The sequence below is a fragment of the Prunus dulcis genome, chromosome 1 (assembly GCF_902201215.1).
Source record: "Prunus dulcis chromosome 1, ALMONDv2, whole genome shotgun sequence".
Lineage (NCBI taxonomy): Eukaryota > Viridiplantae > Streptophyta > Magnoliopsida > Rosales > Rosaceae > Prunus > Prunus dulcis.
The window spans coordinates 29,871,213-29,895,696 of NC_047650.1; the positions used below are offsets into that span (position 1 = coordinate 29,871,213).

The following is a 24,484-nucleotide window of genomic DNA, read 5'->3' on the forward strand; positions in this document are numbered from 1 at the left end:
TGGTTTTTAGTATTTGATTTCCTTTCCATGAGATCTATTTTTAGAAATTGCCTTTTATTCATTTTTTGGATGCATATGTGTCTTATATTTTGAATTCTTCACCTAACTTCATTCACATATGCGGGGTAAGAGTGCAACCCTAGGTTCTGTGAGAAAATTGAGAGTTATCCAGTGAGGCCTAGAGTCGAGACGAATTTGTACACACGCCGAATGTGGTTATCTTTATGTTTGAATGCTTGGAGTTTTGGCTTTACACTTTACACTATGGTGCAGTTTTTTGTAGTGGCATAACTTTAGTTTTTGAATTGTGATTGGCATTCATTGGTTATTATTAGTTTGTTGGAAGTATTGCTTTAACGAATTTGTTTTGCAAGAAGTGTTTGTGGGTGTCGTGACTGGTAAACCCTCAGGAGACACAACTCCTCCTACTAGGGACACCTAGAGGTTTAAAGGCTTGTGGCACATGCTAAGTGCCATCGAGATTACCTGCGAAAGTAGTTTAATTTAGTTAGTTTGTTTTAATTTATTTTTGATTTTCAGTTTTGCTCGAGGACTAGCAAAAGATAGGTTTGGGGGTATTTGATAAGTCTATATTTTATATATATTTTATGCCTCCTTTGCTTATTTATTTATTAATTTCTCAGATTAAATTGGTTGTTTTTAATTGGTTTTGTGAGATTTGTGAAGGAATTGTGAAATAGGAGAAAGTGTGCTAAAAAAGGCAAGAAGATGAAGATCAATTAAAAAGAAGCCAAGTCATTCCTTTTGTTGCAAGGAATGTTGTCAAATTTCCTAGTTCAAGATGGTGCAAGTCTTATCAAGTCAAATAAGGAGAAATAAAGAAGACCTTATTTTAGAAGGAATCCTATTTTTATAACAATTGTAATTATTCCTTAGGTAGGATTTCTAGGAGTTTTATAAATAGGGAGTTTAGGTCATTGTTGAAAGGATCCATTACCCATCATCTTTTTCCACCAACTTTTATTCAACTAGAGAAATATCAGAGAGAGCCAAGAATTTGCTGCTGCTTTATTTGAGGAGCTTTTGAAGGTGTTCCTGTGAAGATTTTGAAGATCAAGTCCATCGGCCAAATTGGTTTTATGACAATAATTCTCTTGTTTATATTTTCTGCTGTCATGAACTAATTTCCTTTGCTAGGGCTACGATGTAGCCTAACCTTGAATACTTAATTTCTATTGTTATATTAATTTCTGATTATTATCTCATGTTGAGTATTTGTTACTGTTCTTAATGATTTAAATATCTAGCTAATATTTAATTGATGATCCAAGCGGAGACCGAGAGGAGATGTTTGGTGTTTGCTTCTTGTAACAAATACCATGACTTGAATGAGTGCCCGAGAGGGACTAACATGACTCATGCAGTTTTCTTGTAGGTTCTCATAGAACTTAATGGGTTCTTGGTTTTCTAAATCCGTTGCTCGAGAGAGAATGGGTTGTTAATTGAGAATAAGGTTGAGCCCGAGAGGGGATATCAAATGAATTAGGAGAAACCAACTGTCAACATGAATAGTAATTAGGGTTAATTGGCTATAAGAATTAAGTAGAATTGGTTATGGTGAAGTCGGATGCTCTAGTGTCTCATCATCTTAATTTTCTATCGTTAATTAAATTGTTATTTTTCATAATTGTTTTAGTTTTCTTAAAATTAATCAATCTTCTTAATCAACTGTTCAAATAAACTTATGCATTAATCATAATTGGTAATTAATAGGAAATTACAATCTTCGTGGGAACGATACTCTACTTATTTCTATATTACTTGTACGGATTGTGCGCTTGCAATAATTTCACAACATGCTTCAATAATCCAAGAAGAAAAATTGAAGAAAAAGAATGAGAAGAGTAGCTCTAGACTAAGGAACATGGAAGATGAGTTATGAAGATGAACGATGGGAAGTAGAAGAATGAGGAGAAAGAGACGCGAACATGAAAGCATATGGGTTTATTTTTGGAATTCTGAAATTTTCGTTAAACTCTAGCGCCTCTCCAAACTGATTGCTTCATAATCAGAAAATGAAAACATATTTATACCAGCTTTCCCTTATAACTTTCTTTTACAACAATTTTTAACAATATGTTATTTTCTCATAGTTTACCAAACAAAGATAGGCTTCCCAAATTTTAAAAAAAAAAATCACTTATCACTATAAATAATCAATGCCAAATGGACACTTAAAGTGATTATATGAAGAAGTGATTCTCTATATAAGTGATTTTTGACCCATCCAAAATTACTCTCAAATGAACCATATATCTAACAAAAGCTCCAAATAATTTTTGTTTTGTTTTAACAAAAGCTCCAAAATAGTCCAATGTTTCCCAAAAGACAAAAGCAAAAAACTCCCTGAGGATGAAGTGAACATCTCAGCCGTCCATGTAATCCATCATCCAATAAGAACAGTGGTCAATTTAATTTAATGACGATAGATGAGAGACCAGTTCAAATAGGAGGAAACTAGAAACGAAGGACGACCAGATGAGTGACTGAGTGGTGTCCATCTTCTGTCTTCTGTGTTCATTACTGAGATTGAAAGAAAGAAAAGGAAAAATCAGCAGTTTCGGTTTTCCATGCAGAAGATCTCCATTCTCGAAAAACACCACTACGCCTCTACCTTATTATGGAAACGGTTGCTTTGATACGAATTGCAGGGCCCTCTATTCTTTTATAATATTATATTCAACTCACATCGACCAAGTTGTGGGATCCACAACAAACTACAAGGAAAACTCCAAGAGGGACCCCACTTTCTCTCTCTTTAGAAACTACAACTCAAGGGAGGATGGCCTGGCTCAAGAAATTAAATTAAAAGCAGTTTTACGCTTTGCGGATATCAAAGACTGACATTTTAAGCAAAAGATGGGACGCACAAAATAACCATTAGCTCCATCACCATCCCATTCTCTGTCTCTGTCTCTGTCCCTGTCTCTACCCTCTGTAAAGTTTCTACGTTAAAAAGCCATTCAAAGCATTTTGTCTCAGATGAAAATGGCCTCGTTTTGAACCAGCTGCTGCTGCTGCATTTGCAAGTTTCTGCTTTTACTACTTTTCACACGCTCGTGTCATTTTCTAATGGCTACCTATTTCATTGAAAGCAGCGAAGAAAAGATTATCATAAGTAGTGGCGGTGGCAGTTGCAGTCCTTCCCTGTAATCTTAATGCTAAACGCCAAAATCTGCTTTCAATTTCTTATTTTCCTTTTGTCAGTTGGAGGTTTACAACCGTACACTGTTACGGCTAAATTAAAACAGCTGGCTTTCTTGTGACACAATAAAGGATTTGCACGCTGCATCAAACCTCACAGATTTTAACCAAACTCGGGATACGTACATATAATATAATATTATAGTACAAAAAACTCACAAGGCCAGAAGAGGAACTTAAAGGGCAAGATTCTTTTACCGTTTTACATCATCATCATCATCACCATTTTGATTCAGATATGGATGGACCTTTGTATTACAAAAGAATTCGGATCACATAGACCCCAAGATGGAAAAAGCTAAGCACATAATCATGATTCATGACAGTACAGGTAAGGTATCAACATGTGTACTTTTTCTCAAAATAAACAAGCAAAAGATTGATGCCTTCTTTTTTTTGGTTTTGGTCTTTTTGCTTGGTGCTTTTCTTGTTAGACCAAAAAGACCTCCATGCTTGCCTCCTTGGTGGATTCACAAACCGGGCAAGAACCAAGAAAGGGTTCACAGGACTTACACGAACAGAGGTGTCTGCAAGGTAGAAAAAGAACGCACGACCTCCTAGTGTTACAGTTTTTGCAAGCCAACTTTTTCCCTTTTTCTTCAACCACTCGATGTTCTTGCAGCATTGCTACCCTGTCGTTGTCTCTGTGTCCTCCTCTGTCACACGAGCCACAGCAGGACTCTGCGTCTTCAGCTTCGTTACTGACAAAAACCAGTCTCTCTCTGACCTGTTCAAGCGTGTTGTTGAGGTCTATGACCATGGTCTCATTTGCTTTGGCCATCCTCTGCCATGTCTCGCTTTCCATCTCTGCTTTCCTCAAGCAATCTTGGAGCTCTATGGCCCTCTTTGTCGCTTGTGCTAAGTGCTCTTCTTTTTGCCTAATCAAACTCAAGGTTCTATATTCTAAGTTCCTCAAGAGGGCTGCCAGTTGTTGCTTCCTCTGCTCTTGCAAAGCAAACCTTAGCTTCTCATTCTGTTTTTAAGAAAGAAAAAAAAAACATTTCAAAAGTTTCAATTTTTTTCTTTTTTGTTTATTTGAAAGGATGATGCAAATGCAATGATACCATGAACCAAAACCGTGAAAAATAAAAAGGGCAAACAAGAAGGAACCCTTCAAAAAATATACAAATCAAATCAATCTCCAATAGTCCTACATGACAATGCTGTGAATTATTTACCTGCAATTGAAGAATGCAGTCAAGCTCGTGCCTTTGCAAGTCAAGCTGAGCACCCAAAGCTTCAGAAAACGGTGTTGGTAGAAAGCAATTAAAAGTGGAAGGGGCAACTGAAACTCCCAATTGGTTACAACAATCAAGGTCTATTGTATTCTGACTTTGAGGGGCTTGACGAAGATGAAAATGATCATGAAGAGGCTGAGGGCTCGGAAAGCTGGAAAAAATGTCGTCAAGGCCAGAAACAGGGTTGAGCTGCATCGACCAATCTTGTTGAAGGCCAGTAGACATGGTGGTCATGGTTGTGGGTAAGCCCAAGTTTTCAGAAGAATACAACTGTGGTGCCTGAACTGCCATATTTTATCGACCAGTTGGTGAAATGAACAAGAGCAGACGGCCAAAACGTCCCCCTCAATTTCCTTCACATATTTCGTGGACTATTAATACGAAACCAAAACTGAAACGAAATGGGGTAGGTTTAAAGCTAGAGGGTTCATGTTATTGTTATATCAGAAAAGACGCATGACCCTTTCATTCTCTCTCTCTAAACTCTCTCTATCCACCCTCTCTTTATTGGCATAACCTTTGCCTTGTTTGTTGTTGCTTTGGTTTCTGGTTTAACTGAAAGAGACCATTATGAAAGAAAGAAACCCGTGGGTGGTTTATATATATAGAGGGAAAACGGACAAATCTTCTTAATATATTTATTAGGATGAATAAATGCGAGTTTTTAATTAATTTATTTATTCAGGGATAGTTTTGATTTGATGGGGTATTGACTTAATTAAGGAACTTAAAAAGGAAAATTAAAGGGTCGATGGAGAGGAGAAAAGAAAGTAGAGCTTGGGAGTCTTTCGCTCTTTTTCCCAAAATCCCAAAAGGCTTCAAAACCAATAGCATTAAATTAAATGAGAGAGAGAAAGAGAGATACAAGGGGTGGCGGGAAACGACGACGTACACATGCAGATTATGTGACAGAAGGGTCACAGAATTATCGGGTCAGAGATTTCATAAAGAAAGCAAGAGAGAGATGTGTTGGTGAAAGAGAAATTCACTCAATTGAGACGTGAAAGGGTCAGACGTTATATTAGAGGAGGGAATCAGTGAGATTGGAGAAATTGTCAGTTTGGTCATTGGGAAAGGCTGAAGAATAGCATTTCTATTTCCTATTTTTATAATTCTCTTCAATCAATTTATCACAGTTTCTTTCTCCTTCTACAAATTACAACGTACAACATGTTGTGTTAAATTTCTATTTATTTTATTATAATCCTTTTATAGAATGTGTAATTCAATTCAATTAAGGCACAGTGAGACACGAAATTAACATTAACATTTTAACATATAAAGTGAGACAAATTGAGTTTAATAAAGCAAAGTGAATAGTGATACTATAATTGAGTTTCCAAAGTCAAATCAATAATCAAGCCTTGAATTAATAACGTACAAGCCATGCTACCAATGGTGCACTGAACAGCGAGTCGGTGATGCATGATAATTTATTTATTTGTTTTTGGTGGAAGGAAAAAAAGGACAAAACAAAGCCGCTCACAATTTACATAATAAACCTACGTCACGTGCCAAACAAAATATTTAATCGAGTTTTGATTTTATCGTAAAAAGATTGATGAGCTTGATAGCTGGAACTTGGACCAGTGCTTTGACTTTTATAGAGTCCGTCGCATTTGATCCTAATGGGAAATTGGAAATTATATATTGGGCCGATCCTGCCGAACAGAGAAGGTGCGACTCTATTCGACAGATTCAGTCAGGTGTACGATATCTCAGATCTGGCCCAACCATGTCAAATATAATGATCTCATGACATTGTCAAATAGAACTTGCAAACGACACCTGCTAACAGCTCTGCATGTATGATATACAGAAGAGTGTTCTGGTTTGCTCTCTAGCATCACAGAGTTCAAACCATTGAAAATCGCTGCTACATATAAATGGGAGAAACATATAAGAAAGATCAACCATAACACCTCATCTCCTAAAACACCTTCTTGTAAAGTTTGAAACATCTTCCATGATGTTCAAAATGATGTATCATTTATTAGTGGTGCCTACCCCATCCACTGGCAGAACCAAGGGCTGAAGCAGATTGCAATATCTGAAACAACTAACATGTTCCACCTTTAGGCCTCGATTCTAGCAGACTCTCCCACTGAACTTTCCATTCGGGTGTACCATTCACCAATCCGTGTGTTCTCCACCATATCTTTGCCAGATTTAAGGTGCCGAATGGGCCTCAAAACACCAAAAGCAGCAAGATCGGCTAAATTAGGATTTGACCCACCTGTTAAAACACAAGATTATCCGATCAATTGAAAGTTTTAATCAATAAATAAGTCTTAGGTTAATAAAATATGATATGTTAGATGAGCATACCAAGAAATTGTCTCCCTTTCAGAGCATCCACCCAGGTTTCTGCGGCTTCATACAAGGCTGCACGTTCATCGGTGATATTGTGTTTCTTCTTCAGTTTCTTAGACACAAAATACATAGCTGCAGCTCCAGTATACTTTGCTACTATCCTTTCATATAAACTGAAATTTCCTGCAGGTAAGAGGTCCATTTCAAGAGAATTTGGATCATTTGCATATTAAACACCAACTTAAATTGAGGATACAAGGAATCCTTGGACTGCTTAAAATCAGAATGGTATACTGGATTTCAGCACATCCATTGGCCCCGCAACAGAGCGTAGGAGATAATTTTCTTTTTAATGAAAATAGCAATGCAAAATGAAACAAATTTGGATGTTTGGAACTTAACTAAGTTCTAGTAAGAAGGGAATCTAAGTGAGTAGCACTTGTTGCTGTAGGTTTAAGAAATTTCCTGTTACTCACAGACGAGAATTAGAGGTTCCACAGACATGTACTCTTGTTGATAAATTACTTTCCACAAAAGCAACTTGATTCTTAAATAGAAGCTTTTAAATATATATATATATAATTATATAGATACGGATTTGCAATTACATATTTCTCATTCTTCCCACTGTGATTGATGACATCAATACTAAACACTACACATGTACAAATTCACACCAATGAACTTATGCAACTCGAGCCAAAGTATTCCCAAACACACATCTTTTGTGAAGTGTCCTCATAACTAACTCCCGATATGGAATACTAGTTTGTCACATGAAATTACGTAAGAAATAAAAGTGAAATGGATTCGCTATTGATGTGATGTGATGTCATACCATGACTGGTGATATAGTCAAATGATTCGAGAGCCTCGGAAGCAGTTCGATATATGTTTGGTGATAAAACATGCACCAAGTGATTATCCACCCACCTACATCACACCTAATTGGTTATTATCATGCAAAACCCATGATCACAACACCTAAGAAATAAAAGTATCAAAAAATGTGAACACATGCATCAAACAATTCAACAGGAAATCTAATCACTGCAAAAGATATCTCTTGTAATACCGAAGATCAGGAGTGACGGTTTACAACGTTGAATAGTGAAAGCAAAAACTTACCCACGCCACTTCTTTTCTTCTTCACCATTTACGACATTGTTCTCAGGATTGATCCTTTGGAACAGCTTATCGATTATAACTGCAAATACAAAAAATGGAAATTTAACAAAATACAAAGCACACAATCTCGAGTTGGATATAATTAATTACCACAGCATCAAGAAGAAAGAAGCAGATACAATCTTGTTAATTATGGCCCCAAATAATCCAAGTACCTGAAGAATCAACCATCTGTTCACCATCAACTTTCAGTATCGGCACCTTCTTGTAATCAGACCATTTAATCTCCTTTTTGCTGATGGGGTTAACCTCCATAACTTTGTATGGAATTTTATAGTAATCCAAGAATGCTGAGAGACAGAAGAAGTTCAGTGGCGAAAAGAATCAAGGGCATAAAACCCGGCAAAATAAATTGAAAGTGAACCCCAGAGTATCTCCTTTTGTTTTCAAAATAAGATCAATTCTCTATGAAGACCAAGAATGCGAATTTCCAATTCATACAAAAATAATCACAGTAACCAAAATAGGAACTGAAAGTTGGAAAATTTCATCTCCGATTGAACTCAAGATATGAGAAAGTGGTGCATAACTTACCTCTAACCTTGTTGCAGAAGGGGCAAGCTTCGTACTGGTAGAGCTCGACGTCCTTGGGGAGGAACTTGTCCTGGGCATGCACCTCTTGAGCCAGAGACGTGGCGTTCGAAGAGAAGCACACGTGCCCTCCCGCACCGCAGGCCACATAGGGTTTCGATAGGCCGAAGTGATCGCCGAGTCTTCGTGTGAACCACAGCGGATTCGAATTCGAGCAAGTGCTCAACATCGCAGCTTGAACCAGCCGCTGTTGAGTTGCGCCGCCGACTGCGGTGGAGCTACCCATACAGACGACGGCTCTGCTGAGCAAAGCGACTCCATTAACCCTTCTCATGGTGACCGAAGCGGATCACAGTGCTATATCGCTCGTCGCAAGTCTGCAACTTTTGGATTTTGTTGAAATGAAAATTGGACGAGCTCTCGGGTTTAATCAGGGTTTTTGATTTTCGACCAAAAAAAAAAGATCAGGGTTTTTGATGAATTTTTACAGCCCACTTGGATGGTGACAAAACGCGTTAACGGACATGTTTCCGTAAAAGCCCATCCAGTAAAATGAGCCCAAAAGAAATAGAGTTCAAAGTGAAATTGAATTAGGTCGAGGGCATTATTGGTATAAAAAATATGCCGGTCTATATAAAGCCAAGCTGTTATTGCATATAAACTCGAGGATCTATTGCCGTCAAAAGACCTCCAAGCTAGGGAGCCGAAAAACTCTGTGCTAGGGTTTTGCGAAAGTTCCGATCTAGTTAAGCGATTAGGTTGTGGGGAAATTATTTTTTGTTAATTGAAAGATGGCTCGGGCCTTGAAGTACACCTTTAGCGATTATGCGAGGAACGCAGTGAGTAGAGAGGCCTTGCTCGAACCGACTAAGGTTTGTTGAGCAATTTGGTTGTGCTTTTTCTGGGCCTCTCCCCCTATCTCTTTCTGCGACATGTAATCACTGTAATATATGCCTGACCTTGTATTCTAGCATTGTCTGTCAGTTTTTTTTTTAAAACGGTGGGTTTTGTGGGTATTCAAGAATGGCCTATTTTTACGGTTCTTGCTTATCATGTAGGGATGGGGTTGATGGGTTTCCTGTAGAAACTAATTTGAAATTATTTTTGGTGATAGATCCCGATTTGTTCTTTGAAAATATAGACAAATCTGAGTTTTTCAAGGGAAAAATTGGTAGGTAATTCTAAGTTTTTTTAGGACAAATCTTAAACAAATTTTGAGTTTTTCTTCGTGTATATTAATATATCTTGACTCCCTTTTTTGTTTTTTGGTAATTGAGATAGATCGTGAGTTTCTTTTTTCCATGTACTGACAAAAGAACTTGTGTTTTTTCTGAAAAAAATTTGTGCATTTGAACATGTATGTTACATAATTACTAATGCGAATCTTAGGGTGTTTTAATTTTGTACCAGTAAATATCACAACCCAAAATTACATTACATGTCCATTCGTTGAGTGTAGTTGGGGTAAAGTTTGATCTTGGAAGGGTCAAGAACTGATAAGTTGATTTAGAATTGTGGTTTTCATTGACAAGAAATGAGAATTAGGTTATGGACCTTGTAATGGGTTATCACCGCTACTGTCTAGTAAAACTGTACTAACCTAAAATTTAGTAATGGATCAAATGTTGTTGTTTCTTTGATCTTATTTTCTGTGTCCCAACTCTTCCTGGTAATGAGTCCGTGTAACGTCAGCAGTTTCTCTACTTCTGTGCTTTAGTCATGTTTTACTGGTCTGCTCTACCAATCTTATTGAATTTATTCTGGTGCTTCAAAAGCTCCAGAGAGAGATGGAGAAAAATGTCAAGAGTCAGAGGAAGAAAGAGAGAAGGGAGATAAAGGGACAAGGGCGTAAAGAGAAGGATGAGTCAATACCTGGTTATGTTACTCTTCACAACGTGAAAAGCCTTGATGACAAAAAGTGTTTCCAGCCAAAGAAGGGTAAAAAAGGGGAAGCAAAGGGATGGTGTCCTCGGAAAATTGAACATGAAGTTGATCAACTGGAGAGAAGTGACATTACGAACGAACATGGGCTGCCAACCTGTATAGAGAACACTTCCTACTTGTCTGATGGAACCCAAAGCAGCAAGAAAAGCAAGGCTTTGATTGTTCGCATTAAATTGCTTAAGCACAGTGAACCAGATGCCTCCCTTGCCTGCTCTCCTTCTGGAAGGGTAGATTTGCTTCCTCCAGAGAGAACGGAAGTTGTTCTTGCACCCAGTCAACCCAGTGCAGAGACAAATGTGCAACTCGGGCGGGTCTCTTCAAAACCTGACCAATATTCACCCTGTTCAACATCAGAGGGGATGGAAACGATTGGTCAGAAGAGAAGTTCGAGTGCTGCATTTGAAAATCAGATTCATAGTGAAGATTCACTGCATGCAACTCTGATTGAGAATTGGATCCCGCCCCCGATTCAATTTGCCGATGTTGGTGATGGTGATGAAGAATGGCTCTTTGGGACCAAGCATCAAAACAGAGGTGGGTCGAAAAGATTTAAAGCTTCTAACAATGAGGTCTCTAGTTGTACAAGGAGCACGCACTGGCCACAAGCACAGTGGTTGTTGGAGGCTGGCGTATATGCATTATCCTTCACGGTTCCATTATAGTTTCTCGTCCATTTCTTGTTGGACCACTGGCGGCTTATACTGTACAGTTGTAATGAGCATCAACCATACTTTGATGCATTTGTTCATTAATTGATTTTTCCGATTATTCTTGCAAATGCCATTGGTCATGTGGCAATTTGCTTTTAGTTAAAACGCACTGGTCATTGTCGAACCATCCGGCGTTTGGGAAAAAAATGTTGAACCAATTCAGCATCGTAGCTTTGTTCTGCTGGCAAAGCTGATAAAATGCACACCCGCAGTTCTGTTTTGGGTTCATTATTATATACAAAAGAATCGTGTTCCTTGCTTGGGAAGAACAATGGCCTCAAAATATCAGCAGAGTTAGCATGTTGCTTTGTCAGGAAAGCAAAAAAATTTCGCTCAAAGAATAATGGTCACGTATAGTTAAGTGGTCCTTCAACTTATAGCGGCGGATTTTCTCAACACTTGATGCTGTGTCAGTGGAACTTGATGATCTGCTACCATCGTTTGTATCAGACATGGCAGAAACCGAATGCGACTTGCAATCAATTTCCAGGAAAAGGTCATCGTTGTCATCTTCCCTCGATTCCATAGCATGAGAATCAAAATATTTATCGGCATCCGTCTCCCCTGTTAGTAGCTGCAGTATCTGGCTCACTTTTGGGCGAAGACGAGGTGATTGGTTTATGCAAAGGCCTGCTGCCAATACCATTCTACGCATTTGGATATCATTGTAGTCCCCATTTAAGTTTGGATCCAGCAGTGCTTTGAGATCCATACTGTCCAATAAATGTCTTGCCTGAATCAAAGAAAAGTGGTCAAAATCAGAATTTGGTAAACAATTTTAAGGGTAAGTATATGATGTAAAGAGAGAATGCTTACCCACTTAACCAAGCTCTCTTGCCCTTTTGGGGCCCCTGCATCAACTGGCTTTCTTCCTGATAATAATTCAAGGAGAACCACACCAAAGGCATAAACATCAATCTTGTCACTCACCATCCCATGCATGAAATATTCTGGAGCAATGTATCCAAAAGTCCCCACCACATCACTACTTATCACATAAGCAGAATCCGTAGATCCCCACATAGCAAGCCCAAAATCAGATAACTGCAACCAAAACATAAAACTAGATTCAACACTTACAATTGGAATATGTGGCAGATATTTTCCCATCGGCTGGGGTGCTGTATGTGTATATGTATATGTATATGTATATACCTGTGGCAGAAGCTCGTCGGAGAGAAGAATGTTTGAGGATTTAACGTCTCTGTGAATAATGGGCGGAGGACATTCATTGTGCAGGTAATTTAGAGCCTCGGCAACTGCAACTGCCACATTGAATCTCACTTCCCATGGCAGTACTATAGATCCATCACTGCAACCTGCACTAAGATGAAATGAAATTCAGGCAACTAATTATCAAGCTATTTAATTTCTTTATTTGCAGGAAATTACCATGCAAGTTTCCCTCCAAGCTCCCTCTAGGAAAGAGATCATAGACCAAAATAAGGTTGCCACCTTCCGCACAGACACCAATGAGAGATGTGATGTGTTTATGCTGAATTGAAGAAACAAATTTGGCTTCCAAGAAAAAGTCATCCCAAGCTTCTTTGTATGATTTCAGAATCTTGACTGCCACTGGTTTACCATCTCCGAGACATGCTCTGTATACGCTGCTGCACCCTCCCTCGCCGATAAGATTTCCTGTGTTATAGTAAGTATAAGCCAATTGTTTAGAAAGAGAACTATGCCAAAGGCAGATCACATCAATTATGCAAACAAAAAAGAGATTTAGTTGACCTGTTGAGAACTGACAAGTTGCACTCCTAATTTCTTCATAGCTGAACAACCTGCAACCTACTGAGTTTTTTTCAATGAGAAACTCCAATTCACTGGCTAGCTTTCTTGATGATACTGATAAGCAATTTTCATCACCATTCGTGGCATCATAACAGCGGCTCTGTCTTTCGGTTGTGTACTCTACATCCCTCAAAATCAAATCAACCTGTGGCTGTTGATTTACTGAAAATGATCGACTAGGCAAATCCATCACCCACTGAGCCACAGACTTTTTTTCTCTGGCTTTGAATTCTCTGATAGGACTCATAGCTGCTTCTGAGATGGCTCCTATCCGCAAGAGAGGCCAACCAGGCCTTGATAATGGTGATTCATCAACGTCCCTCCCTTTCAAATCACAAAGCTCTCTTTCAGGAGGAGGAGCTTCCTGACTCATTGAAGGAACAGTTAGTCTCTGAAGAGGCCAACCCAGAGTTGATTCTGGCGCTGGCAACTCTATTTTGAGTGGACAAGTGGAGCTCAAAAGAGCTTCCTCCTTGACCTTGTATTGGTTTATGCCAAAGTTGTCATCTTTCAATGTCCTAGGGGTCTGAATTGCTAGCGTTTCTGCAAGGTCGCAACATAACCATTCTCCGTGGTTCTCCTTGCCCGATTTCTTCTGTGATTTCTCCTTCTTGCTCATCATTCAAGTTTACCCTTGATACTTTGAAAGCTTTGGTCCCCTGAATTGGTAAGCTCCCTAGAAATTTTCATTTCACGGTCATATTCATATGTGTATATATATTATACTGCTCAGAAGCCAGAACTATATAATAATAACAGAGCCACCGGGACTAATCCATAGTTTGCACGTTGTACTTGCTTGTGAATGTAAAGCATACCTAACAGAAAAGTTAACGTTTACCAGATATATAGAAAACTAACAATGACAATATTTTTCTGGATTAAACAAATGTTACCAAAACCCAAAGGAAAATACTGGGTAAGTTCATAATTTATTGGTTCTTAAAGAAGAGAGACACAAAAAGACAAACAAGATATATTACCAAAGACAGACTGAAGTTGACCCGGATCTTCTTATTTTGAACCTTTTGACGGCTACTCTTTGTATTCAAAAATCCAACCTAACCATCTTTTATTTGTAATGCAGAACTGCCGCCAAATAAACTGCTGGCACACCTAATGTGACTAATCTTTAGCAAGTCAGAGTTATTGCCATTTGACCACCCTACAGTGCTACCTGTCCACATCACCACCAAAAGCATAGATTTTGAAATCAACTTATCATAAAATTTAGACTTGTCATCATAGATTACTACTAGGATATATTATATATAATCAAGCCATTGTTGCCGCCGCTGTAGGATTAGCATCTTGTAATACTGTTGCAAATATGCTAACACATAAGGCTTTGGTTAGCAAGGGTGAGAGACTACATGGATGCCAAAGTTTTTGAAGAAGTGCAGAGACAGCCACCAACCTCATGGGGATCTATTGTACAATCCTTCAAGTAAGACAAAAGCTTGAAGAATCTGAAAATGATAAAAGCTTGCACATAAATATACATGCCCTCAGTGTTCGTAATCTGACTTGATAATGGGGAAATTACAGAAGCTTGAGGCAACTTTTGTAATTAGTTCACTCCTTCAAGGTAAACAATTACGACTAGTTTTGATTCACAACTTCAAAAAATGAATGCAAATACAAGTGTTCTTGCTTACTAGTCTATCCATCTCCCACAACACAAGTAAAAAGGGTTTAATAAGGGTTTAACAAGGGTTTAACAACACCAAGCTGAGCTGAGTGCCGAGTGCCAAGCTGGGCCTTGTTGCCCCAATACGGGCCGGTCGAAGCCCATAATTTGAGGAGTCCCTGCGACGGACTTCGTTTCGTCACTATATCTATATGGATACATCATACTATCTAGTGGGTCCCATCCCAATACTGCATTCCCAAACGGTCAAGTTTTCAACCTTTTATTTTTTTATAAAAATTAAATCAAATAAAAGAAATAAAAAAGAAAGAGAATTCAACCAACGTTCCTCTGGAAAACGCGAGATTATAGAATAGTACTGTACCTACTTCCTTTCAGCGAGCGGAGAGAGATTGAGAGAGATTATGATATTGGACGGAATCGGAGACGAAGAGAAATGGCTGGCAGAAGGAATCGCCGGCATTCAACACCATGCCTTTTACATGCATCGTGCTCTGGTACTTTAATTTCCAATTCTGATCCTAAACTACATTCCTACAAGTTCTTTTATCCAATGATCTTAAACCCTAATTCTCCTCGATCTTGTCGATTTTTCAATTCCCTCAGGACGCGAACAATCTCAGAGACGCTCTCAAATACTCGGCCCTGATGTTGTCTGAGCTCCGAACCTCGAGGCTTTCGCCTCACAAATACTACGATCTCTGTAACGTTTCATATATATTTTTCACCCAAATGCTCTTCTAAGCTTTGATTCAATTCGATATGGTGATCAAATTGTTGATTTGGACGTTTGACGTTTCATGGTTGATTTCATAGATATGCGAGCCTTCGATGAATTGAGGAAGCTGGAGATGTTCTTCAAAGACGAGAGCAGACATGGTGTTTCGATTGTTGATCTCTACGAACTTGTTCAGCATGCTGGCAACATATTACCAAGATTGTAAGTTGCCTAGAACTTCCATTGAATGACATCCCATCATTGTGAGGAAATGTTGTCCTTTCTCAACAAACTTAGATAAGTGTTGGACGTGCCAGGTCTCTAACTTCTCAAAGTTAAATTATGCCTATTCCCTTAAGACGAGCCTTGCCATACACACAGGGTTGTGCTATGTATATACAAGAGTTTCTTTCTCGTTTTTAATTATATACGTTGATCGTGCTTTTTATATAATGACATATCTGCTCTCATCCAATCATATGCGTTTCATTTCTGCCTGTAGCAAAAACGAATCTCTTTAGTGTTTTTGTTCTTGGGTTCCTCCTCCTAGTGATCAAATCAAGAAGATATGCGTTTCAGAGTTGTGCAATGAGTTGAGTTATTTGTTCCAGTTATATCAACTTTCAATGTATATGAAGTTCCTGTTGCTTATTTAACAGGTATCTCCTATGTACGGTAGGTTCTGTGTACATTAAATATAAGGAAGCACCTGCCAAGGATGTGCTTAAAGATCTTGTGGAAATGTGTCGTGCCATTCAACATCCAATGCGTGGGCTCTTTCTAAGAAGCTATCTTTCTCAAGTCAGTAGAGATAAGTTACCTGATATTGGCTCTGAGTATGAAGGGTAAGATTGTTTTCTTGGCCAGATTTTTTTTTTAAAATTTCTTGTGAAAGAAGTCTGTCATTTCAGTCGTTGATTTATCTTTTCTTTCTCTCTCTCCTTTTTTCTTTATCCATTTCCTTGTTCAATGTTTATATGCTTGATACTACTGATTTGAAAATATCTCGTACATTGTCTGACAAAAAAGAGAATGATTTTTGGTTATGGAAATATACGGAATTTATCACATCTTTCTGTTCTTTCCCAATTCTAGTTGGTTTTAGATTGAGAATAATTATAAGTCTTTGACTCCTTTATGTACATCAAATCAACAGAAGAAGGGAATATGTTATATAGGCCAATAAACATTTGCTTTTGCTGGGATGGATTTCCTGTTGCTTGATTTGATTCATATTCCAATATCCTTGCAGAGATGCTGACACTGTCATGGATGCTGTAGATTTTGTGCTACAGAATTTCACAGAGATGAATAAGCTTTGGGTTCGAATGCAGTATCAGGTTTGTTCAACATCTATGTAATTGATCTGCTCTAATGTCTGAATATGCATGGCACCAGAGTACTTGCATGCCATAGAGGTAAAAATGAACCATGAGGGCATGATTTTTGGCCATGCAGGTGTTATGGTGCTTGTGAATCATTCATACTCTTTGGCGATCTTGAGTTGAGGCCTTCTGTTGGGCTTTCTGGTCTGCAGGGACCTGGTCGGGTGAGAGAGAAGCATGAAAAGGAAAGAAGTGAACTTCGTGATCTTGTAATATCGAAAATCTGAATCTATCAGCAGATGAAACAGTGCATAACACATTGCAATAGAGAAATTACACCTTTCTAAATTGTCTTGATAGGTTGGGAAAAATCTACATGTTCTCAGTCAGATAGGCGTGGAACTTGAATTGTATAAAGACACTGTTCTTCCCAGAGTATTAGAACAGGTTCTATTTTCTATTTCCCTTCTCAATAAGATTTTGTTTAGTTAATTTTAAATACTTTCCCTTATGGCAGAGCCCTATACTAACAACTTGTCTTTTTGTAATGTTTCAAACTTTCATCCAAATTGGTGTGTACAGGTTATCAACTGTAAAGATGAGCTGGCCCAATATTATTTGATGGATTGCATAATCCAGGTCTTTCCAGATGAGTACCACTTGCAGACACTGGAGACATTATTGGCTGCATTCCCCCAGCTTCAGGTGGGTACCAATATCGTTTTTCTCTCCGTTGTTTGATTTTCACTTGATTGTGTATGTTTTCTTATTTATTTAAGTATATTGTTATATATGCATGTTTGAAGCCATGTTTTCCCATTATGTATAGTTGAAATAGTAGCTCAAGCCACAAAAGCCAAATTGGTTACTTGCTTTGATATCTGGTGGCTCATAGCGGCCTGTTTGTGTCATTTATTTTATATTTGAGAGAATTCGCCCAACCAAAGCAGCTTTTTGACTCATTTTACCTCTGCATTGTATATTTTCAAATGCAGCCAACAGTTGATATCAAGACTGTGTTATCTCAATTAATGGAGAGGTTATCAAATTATGCTGCGTCAAGCACAGATGTGAGTTATCTCAAAATCATCTTCTGGGTCATGCTTTTGGATTTTGTTACCACTTTTGCAATTTTTTATGGCTTCTTCCATTCCTGGGTGTTGCAGTTTTGATGATTGTGGATTTTTCTTGTTCAAGGTATTACCTGAATTTCTTCAAGTGGAAGCCTTCTCTAAATTAAGCAGTGCTATTGGGAGGGTAAGCTGGCTATTTCTTATTTCATTGAGATTAAAAGAGATGCAATAGGGATGGTGCATTTACCCTCATGTTCTCTGCATTTAGGGATGGTGCATTTACCCACATTTCATAAAATCTAGATAATCCAATGTTTATGGCTATTCCACATCACCTACAATAAGTTTGTTTCCTTTTTCTATAAACTAACGTCGTTTCCTCTATTTTCCTCTCAACTCTCTCACTCATCTTCTCTTCATGTCTTATACACCCCATTTCTTTTTCTTACATTATTTTCTCGTCAGTTCAGTATGAATGATCAATTTTGGCTACTAATCCCTTCTTCTTTTTTTCAATCAGTATTCATGGTGATTTGTGAAAAATCCTCTAATAGCTAGAATATACAGCATTGATTTCTATAAATAAATAAAAACCCTTAATATGAGAAATTGAAAAATCTTTGTAGAAATTTGGTTTTAAAAGTCAAGAAGAAAAGCACAAAGTCATTGCAAGTCGCAAATCTGCTCCAATTGATAGCTGTCAAATTCCAAATACACTAGGGCATGAAGTAGTTGATGTATAGTTAATAGGAAATTGTATACTCACTAATATGTTGCCCCATGAACAAACTTCTCTGAGAAAAACAGATGTCCTCTTTATTAGACAAGCCATTTGCTGTTTCATGTTAATTATGAAACATACATATCTTTATTGTTAGTACCCTTTGTTTGAAGTCCAGAAGTGTGCTATTTTAATAAATCAGCTATACAAATTTCAGGTGATAGAAGCGCAGATTGACATGCCTATTGTTGGATCCATATCTCTTTACGTCTCTCTTCTTACATTTACACTCCGTGTTCATCCTGATCGCCTTGATTATGTGGATCAAGTACTGGTAAGGTCTGCAAAAAAAACTAATTTTAGTTACTATAAGCTTTCCCAAACTTCTGCATGCCCTCTGAGGGAGAATACCTGCCTATCAACATGGCCTGCGACATGGATGCCATCTCCTTTGAGATCTCGTTTAGATATGGATTATGTGGGCCATGTTTGTAACCAAGTTAACTGGTGATTGTTTTGTTATATATATAATTTTTTTTTCAGGGAGCATGTGTTAAGAAGCTATCTGGAACAACCAAGCTTGAGGACAATAGAGCCATAAAACAGGTTGTTGCGCTGTTAAGTGCTCCCTTGGAAAAATACGATGACATTGTCACAGCCCTCACACTGTCTAATTATCCTCGAGTTATGGATCATCTTGACAATGGAACAAATAAAGTCATGGCAGTGGTCATTATTCAAAGCATTATGAAAAACAATTCTTGTATCTCCACCGCTGATAAGGTATGTTTCTTCTATTTATTCTATTTTACAAATTTTTCTTCTTATAATGTGGTATATTGCTTCTTGTAGGTGGAGGTGTTGTTTGAATTAATTAAGGGACTCATCAAGGATTTGGATTGTACTTCTGCAGATGAGGTGCATTTCAAAACTGTTACTGTAATAGGAATATTTAGTTTATTGTATAAAGGTTTTAGCATCTCTTAGTAACCTACTTTTTAAGTCATTTGATTCACATGATTTTTTCTTTTTAACGTAAATTTAATTTCACCAAAAACACTCGATGATATTTTTTTGCTTTTTTTGGTTGACCTTGGTCTTTTCTTGTGTTATTTTCTACTGATAGCTTGATGAGGAGGATTTTGGAGAGGAACAAAATTCTGTTGCTCGCCTTATACACATGCTTTATAATGATGATCCAGAGGAAATGTTAAAGGTAAGTCATTGATGTCATTAAGGTTTTATTGTTTCTCTTGATGCTAATGTTGTTTGAAATTTCTGCATCCATCTAGAAGTTGTTTTCTGAAGCTAACTTACTCATAGGTTGTATTGATGTTACTGGAAAATTATCCTTTTGGAAATTATGTATGTCAGACTTGTGAGAGCATGATAATCCTCAGTGCCCATATATGACAGTCATTTAGACCCATTTGCAGGAGTCGCCTTCATTTGCATTTCTGATGTGCAGATTTGCGCATGTTGCATTTCCGACTGCCATTTAGACCCAGTTGAAAGTACTGCCCTCATTAGCATTTCTGACGTGCAGATTTACGCATGTTGCATTTTTGTCGAGATGCTTGTGTCTGTTATTATTTTTATCTTTGTTACAGTTCTTAGGCATGCATAGGGACACACGGCGATAGATGAATAATATCTCAATATTCAAAATTCGAAGGGACTCATTAATTTCCTGTTTCTCATGTCTGGAATTAAGAGAGTAGGCAACAATGTTGAAGGGTTGTACAAAATGTTGGTTGTGGCTTGCAGTTGGTTCCATGTACGAAATTCATTGTTTTTTATTTTAACTTCAGAGAAATCTTTAATTTTATGATACCTTCAGATCTTATGTACGGTCAAGAAGCACATAATGAGTGGAGGACCAAAGCGCCTACCTTTTACTGTTCCTCCTCTTATATTATCTGCACTCAAGGTATGCTATGCCTCTTTGTGCTTCAAATTTTGGCATGTTTGCTGTTTCATTTTGTCTATGTATGAACTTTTCATTATGAAGTAGTGGAGTGTATTAAAATCACCTCCCAAAATGTTGGTTGTGGCTTGCAGTTGGTTAGGCGGCTGCAAGGTCAGGATGGAGAGGTAGTCGGAGAAGAGATGCCTGCCACACCGAAGAAAATTTTTCAGATTTTAAATCAGGTAATTAGATGAATGCACTTGGTCGCTTCTTAGTTTGTTTGGCCATAATCCTTGCTGAAGACCTTCTTTTTTTTTTTATGTGTGGTGATCATTGTGCTTCTACTTGGTACATGTCTTCATATTTCTATAATGATGCTTCTACTTTATTTCAGACTATTGAAGCTCTTTCCTCAGTTCCATCTCCTGAACTGGCGTTAAGGTTGTACTTGGAATGTGCTGAGGTATGCAACATCTGTGAGAATGCATGGTGTGCAGGCTTTGCAGTTTGGGTCATACATGTTCTTATAGCATCATCCTGTAAACCTTGAAATTAGGCTATACCATTGTGGCTGCAGACTGTCTGTTGGTTTTTGACCTCTTTGTTTTGATTCATGCACAATCAGGCTGCTAATGACTGTGATCTTGAACCTGTTGCTTATGAATTCTTCACTCAGGCGTTTGTATTATATGAAGAAGAAGTTGCGGTAATTGTTTGTCAATCAGTATGTTGTAATTTTTTGCATAGATCTGAAGGAAGTGGTTTCTAGTAGTATTTCTATAAAAAGACTGTCTAGTGTGGCATTTTTTAGCCTTAATAATTCTACATCATAATGTACCCTCAATTTTAGGATTCCAAAGCCCAGGTGACTGCAATACATCTCATTATTGGGACTCTCCAGAGGATGAATGTATTTGGCGTTGAGAACAGGGATACTTTAACACACAAGGCCACAGGGGTAATAATCCTTTCGTATCATTTGATCATTGGTTTTCAATTTGTTGCTGTGAAACACCCTAATTTATGTTTGTTTCCTTCGGTCAGTATTCAGCAAAGCTTTTGAAGAAACCTGATCAGTGCCGAGCAGTGTATGCGTGTTCACATCTTTTTTGGGTTGATGATCAGGATGGTGTTAAAGATGGAGAAAGGTAAATCTACCCAAAATCAATGTATTGGATTTATGCATGTCGATGCATTTTTGTCTGCAGTTGCACAAATAATCGCATGTTGGGTTATCTTTATTATGGAGCAAGTTTATGGTGGTTAAAACCTGTAATTACAACAAGTAGTGCTGTTTTTTTACAGGGTCTTGCTTTGTTTAAAGCGTGCCTTGAGAATTGCAAATGCTGCTCAGCAGATGGCCAGTGTAACTCGGGGTAGCAGTGGGCCAGTCACGCTCTTTGTTGAGATACTGAACAAGTCAGTTGTTTTTTACTGTACCAGATTGAAATATAATTTAAGTAGCAGTGGGCCAGTCACGCTCTTTCATTCTTTATTGCTACGGTGTTGTATAATTTAAGTTTGATTCATGAGTTTTGCATCAGGTACCTCTATTTCTTTGAGAAAGGAAACCCCCAGATTACAAGTGCTGCAATCCAGGGATTGGTGGAGTTAATTAAAACTGAGATGCAAAGCGACTCTACAAATGTGAGTCCAGCCCCAGATGCATTTTTCAGCAGCACATTGCGGTACATACAGTTCCAGAAACAGAAAGGTGGGGTAATGGGCGAGAAATATTCCCCTATCAAGGTCTGACTCTGGTTTAAAGAGATTGTCATATTTGAGGACAATAAAGTTTGGAGTTGAGAGGAAGAACGATGAGGAGAGCCGACGTGTGAGTATAGTCTAGAAAAATGCCTCTGAATCGTAAATGAGGAGCAGCTATGTGCAGTTTCTTTTCCTCTTTCCCTTTAGGCAGTTGGCGCTTGTCAACAGGACAAAATCATTCTAGCGTGCAAAAGCTCTACATGAAGTTTGGGATTGACATTGCAGCGAAGCTTGTTATTTATTTATTTAATTTTCTTTTTCTGGGAAATGATATTGTTAGATTTCAAGTTGATTGGAGATCTGAAGGATTATTCTGTATGCAACTCAGTTGAAATTGTATGATGTATAATTAGTGTTTTTACATTCAAATTATGGAAAACTTGGTATTGGATAAACAGGCGTAAGCGTAAATAATCCTCTCATTTTCTTTCTGAACTGTTTCTTTAACTATTAGTACAAGGAGTAAGTTCATTCTCCAATGGCTTTGATTTTACCTTTCCATTTTTATAAATTGATTTTATGTGTCTTTTTTTTTTATGAAAAGATTTTATGCGTCTTTGCTTTATAGAATTTTCTAAGAAACAGATGTCCCAAACTGACAGAGCTGATGAATTTTCTTATAAATAATGTAAGAGGAAGGATTAAGTATAACTCTTGCTTTCCAGAAATGCTATATGGAATTAATACTTTTTGGAAAATGCTAGGCTTATCACGTTTTTATATTATATTTTGTATTACCTCTCTAATAGGGCTATATTAGAGAATGTGGTATATAATGTGGTATAAAAATGTAGTGAGTCTAGCATTGTCAATTATATCTCTTTGAGAAACAAAAAGTTACGTTTGTTTTTTGTGTGAATATTTATGCACTTAACATTTTAAACTACTGGGCATTCGATAATTCAATACCATCCATGATTAGATTGAGCTTACTGAGTTTATCGCATTATATTTTTCAGTTTTGATATGGGCTGATCTATCTGCCCATGTTCTCAAATTACTAGTCATTTTGAATTCTGCAGAAATGGGCACATAGCCTGCATTGCTGTTGGTAGATATAATTTTTAAAACATTGTACATTTATGATGATCGTTGGTCAAGGAAAGCTGTTGATGACATCATTCCAAAAGGTTTACAATGAAAAGTTTTGCAGCAGCCCTTGCTCAGGTCATGGAACGACAAGTGAGGGTGCAATTACATGTTGGCTGCTACAGACTTCTCCACTGGTCATAGGATATAATTGGGCTTCCTGACTTGCTGCCTTTTTTTTTTTCCTTTTTTTTTTAAAAACATATTCGAATACACCAATTTTTTCATTTTTAAAAAATAAAATTAATTTTTTAATTTAATATTTGTTATTAATAAATATCTTAGCCTTATTTAATTACTTTAATTACTAACTATATTTCAATTATTATTTGTCTAGTGAATAATTAGTATTCAAATATTTTAATTAATTTCATAAATTAGTCAATACATATAGTAATTAATTATTTTAAATTATTTTGTGGACTTATAAAAAAAAAATTTCGTGCAAATTAGTTTGTTTAGTTTAATATTTGTAATTAAGCAATATCTTAATCTTATTTAAATACTTTAATTAGTAATTAGTTTTAAATTATTATTTCTTTATTAATTAGTATTTAAATATTTTAATTAATTTCATAAATTACTTAATAAATAGTATTTAATTTTAAAAAAATTCTTTTATGGACTTGAAAACTATTTTTAATTTCCAAAAGTTTTTTTAAAATAGTTTCTATTTTTTAAAAATCCTAGAAAATTCTTTTAGGTACCTAAAAATATTATAAAAACTCTTTTAGACCAAAAAAATTGATTTTAGCCTCGAAACCCCAAATTCAAGTCTCAAACAAAAAACTTTTACTTTCAAATTAATTCCAAAACTGTTCTCAAGTCTTGAACCATAATCATAAGTATACTCTATGGCACTTATAACTCGATTACGCTTGAATACTCACGTAACTCTACCTAGTGTTTTAGGTTGCATACTCCCAGTGCCATATCTCTGGTCGCAAGTCTGCAACTTTTGGATTTTGTTGAAACGAAAATGGGACGAGCTCTCGGGTTTAATCAGATTTTTGATGAATTTTCCCACTTGGATGGCGACAAAACGCGTTAACGGACTGTGGCCGTTGACCACCCAAAAAAAAAAAATACAAAAAAAAAAAAAATACCGTGTGGCCATTCTCCTGGTCCTTGTAGGACTACGAACCCATGTTTCCGTAAAAGCCCATCCAATAAAATGAGCCCAAAAGAAATAGAGTTCAAAGTAAAATTGAATTAGGTCGAGGGCATTATTGGTATAAAAAATATGCCGGTCTATATAAAGCCACGCTGTTATTGAAGATGTACT

At 37.2% G+C, this 24,484-nt stretch overlaps 5 protein-coding genes across 7 annotated transcripts; 2 read left to right on the forward strand and 3 right to left on the reverse strand.

The window, feature by feature from the left end:
- Positions 1 to 3,397: 3,397 nt before the first annotated feature.
- Positions 3,398 to 5,042, reverse strand: LOC117614977 (probable BOI-related E3 ubiquitin-protein ligase 2). Its single transcript, XM_034343933.1, has 2 exons — positions 4,404 to 5,042; positions 3,398 to 4,198 (listed from the first exon to the last, which is right to left on the reverse strand). The coding sequence occupies exons 1-2, from the start codon at positions 4,752 to 4,754 to the stop codon at positions 3,656 to 3,658; spliced, it is 894 nt and encodes a 297-aa protein (XP_034199824.1). The 5' UTR covers positions 4,755 to 5,042; the 3' UTR covers positions 3,398 to 3,655.
- Positions 5,043 to 6,186: 1,144 nt separating this feature from the next.
- On the reverse strand, positions 6,187 to 8,945 carry LOC117617183 (prostaglandin E synthase 2-like). Its single transcript, XM_034346496.1, has 6 exons — positions 8,499 to 8,945; positions 8,120 to 8,254; positions 7,905 to 7,983; positions 7,615 to 7,709; positions 6,792 to 6,959; positions 6,187 to 6,699 (listed from the first exon to the last, which is right to left on the reverse strand). Exons 1-6 carry the CDS (start codon positions 8,827 to 8,829, stop codon positions 6,539 to 6,541), a joined length of 969 nt encoding a protein of 322 aa, XP_034202387.1. The 5' UTR covers positions 8,830 to 8,945; the 3' UTR covers positions 6,187 to 6,538.
- Positions 8,946 to 9,165: 220 nt separating this feature from the next.
- LOC117635269 lies at positions 9,166 to 11,254 on the forward strand. Its single transcript, XM_034369619.1, has 2 exons — positions 9,166 to 9,367; positions 10,271 to 11,254. Exons 1-2 carry the CDS (start codon positions 9,287 to 9,289, stop codon positions 11,099 to 11,101), a joined length of 912 nt encoding a protein of 303 aa, XP_034225510.1. The 5' UTR covers positions 9,166 to 9,286; the 3' UTR covers positions 11,102 to 11,254.
- A 189-nt stretch (positions 11,255 to 11,443) lies between these two features.
- On the reverse strand, positions 11,444 to 13,717 carry LOC117635262 (cold-responsive protein kinase 1-like). Its single transcript, XM_034369612.1, has 5 exons — positions 12,887 to 13,717; positions 12,542 to 12,790; positions 12,305 to 12,468; positions 11,966 to 12,193; positions 11,444 to 11,882 (listed from the first exon to the last, which is right to left on the reverse strand). The coding sequence occupies exons 1-5, from the start codon at positions 13,566 to 13,568 to the stop codon at positions 11,460 to 11,462; spliced, it is 1,746 nt and encodes a 581-aa protein (XP_034225503.1). The 5' UTR covers positions 13,569 to 13,717; the 3' UTR covers positions 11,444 to 11,459.
- A 1,150-nt stretch (positions 13,718 to 14,867) lies between these two features.
- Positions 14,868 to 22,541, forward strand: LOC117616473 (vacuolar protein sorting-associated protein 35B-like). 3 transcript variants are annotated; one of them, XM_034345800.1, is made up of 22 exons: positions 14,868 to 15,094; positions 15,204 to 15,300; positions 15,414 to 15,537; positions 15,975 to 16,160; positions 16,568 to 16,655; positions 16,853 to 16,909; positions 17,001 to 17,087; positions 17,223 to 17,345; positions 17,636 to 17,710; positions 17,838 to 17,897; positions 18,652 to 18,768; positions 18,978 to 19,217; positions 19,287 to 19,352; positions 19,561 to 19,650; positions 20,275 to 20,364; positions 20,496 to 20,585; positions 20,738 to 20,806; positions 20,969 to 21,049; positions 21,194 to 21,301; positions 21,388 to 21,491; positions 21,649 to 21,762; positions 21,888 to 22,541. In XM_034345800.1, exons 1-22 carry the CDS (start codon positions 15,002 to 15,004, stop codon positions 22,096 to 22,098), a joined length of 2,370 nt encoding a protein of 789 aa, XP_034201691.1. In that variant the 5' UTR covers positions 14,868 to 15,001; the 3' UTR covers positions 22,099 to 22,541. The 3 variants fall into 3 exon arrangements, with proteins under 3 accessions (XP_034201691.1, XP_034201693.1, XP_034201692.1); XM_034345802.1 differs by adding an exon at positions 15,818 to 15,907 and having other exon boundaries at positions 15,068 to 15,094; positions 15,204 to 15,537; positions 15,995 to 16,160; XM_034345801.1 differs by lacking the exon at positions 14,868 to 15,094 and adding an exon at positions 15,818 to 15,907 and having other exon boundaries at positions 15,995 to 16,160.
- The last annotated feature ends 1,943 nt before the right edge of the window (positions 22,542 to 24,484 follow it).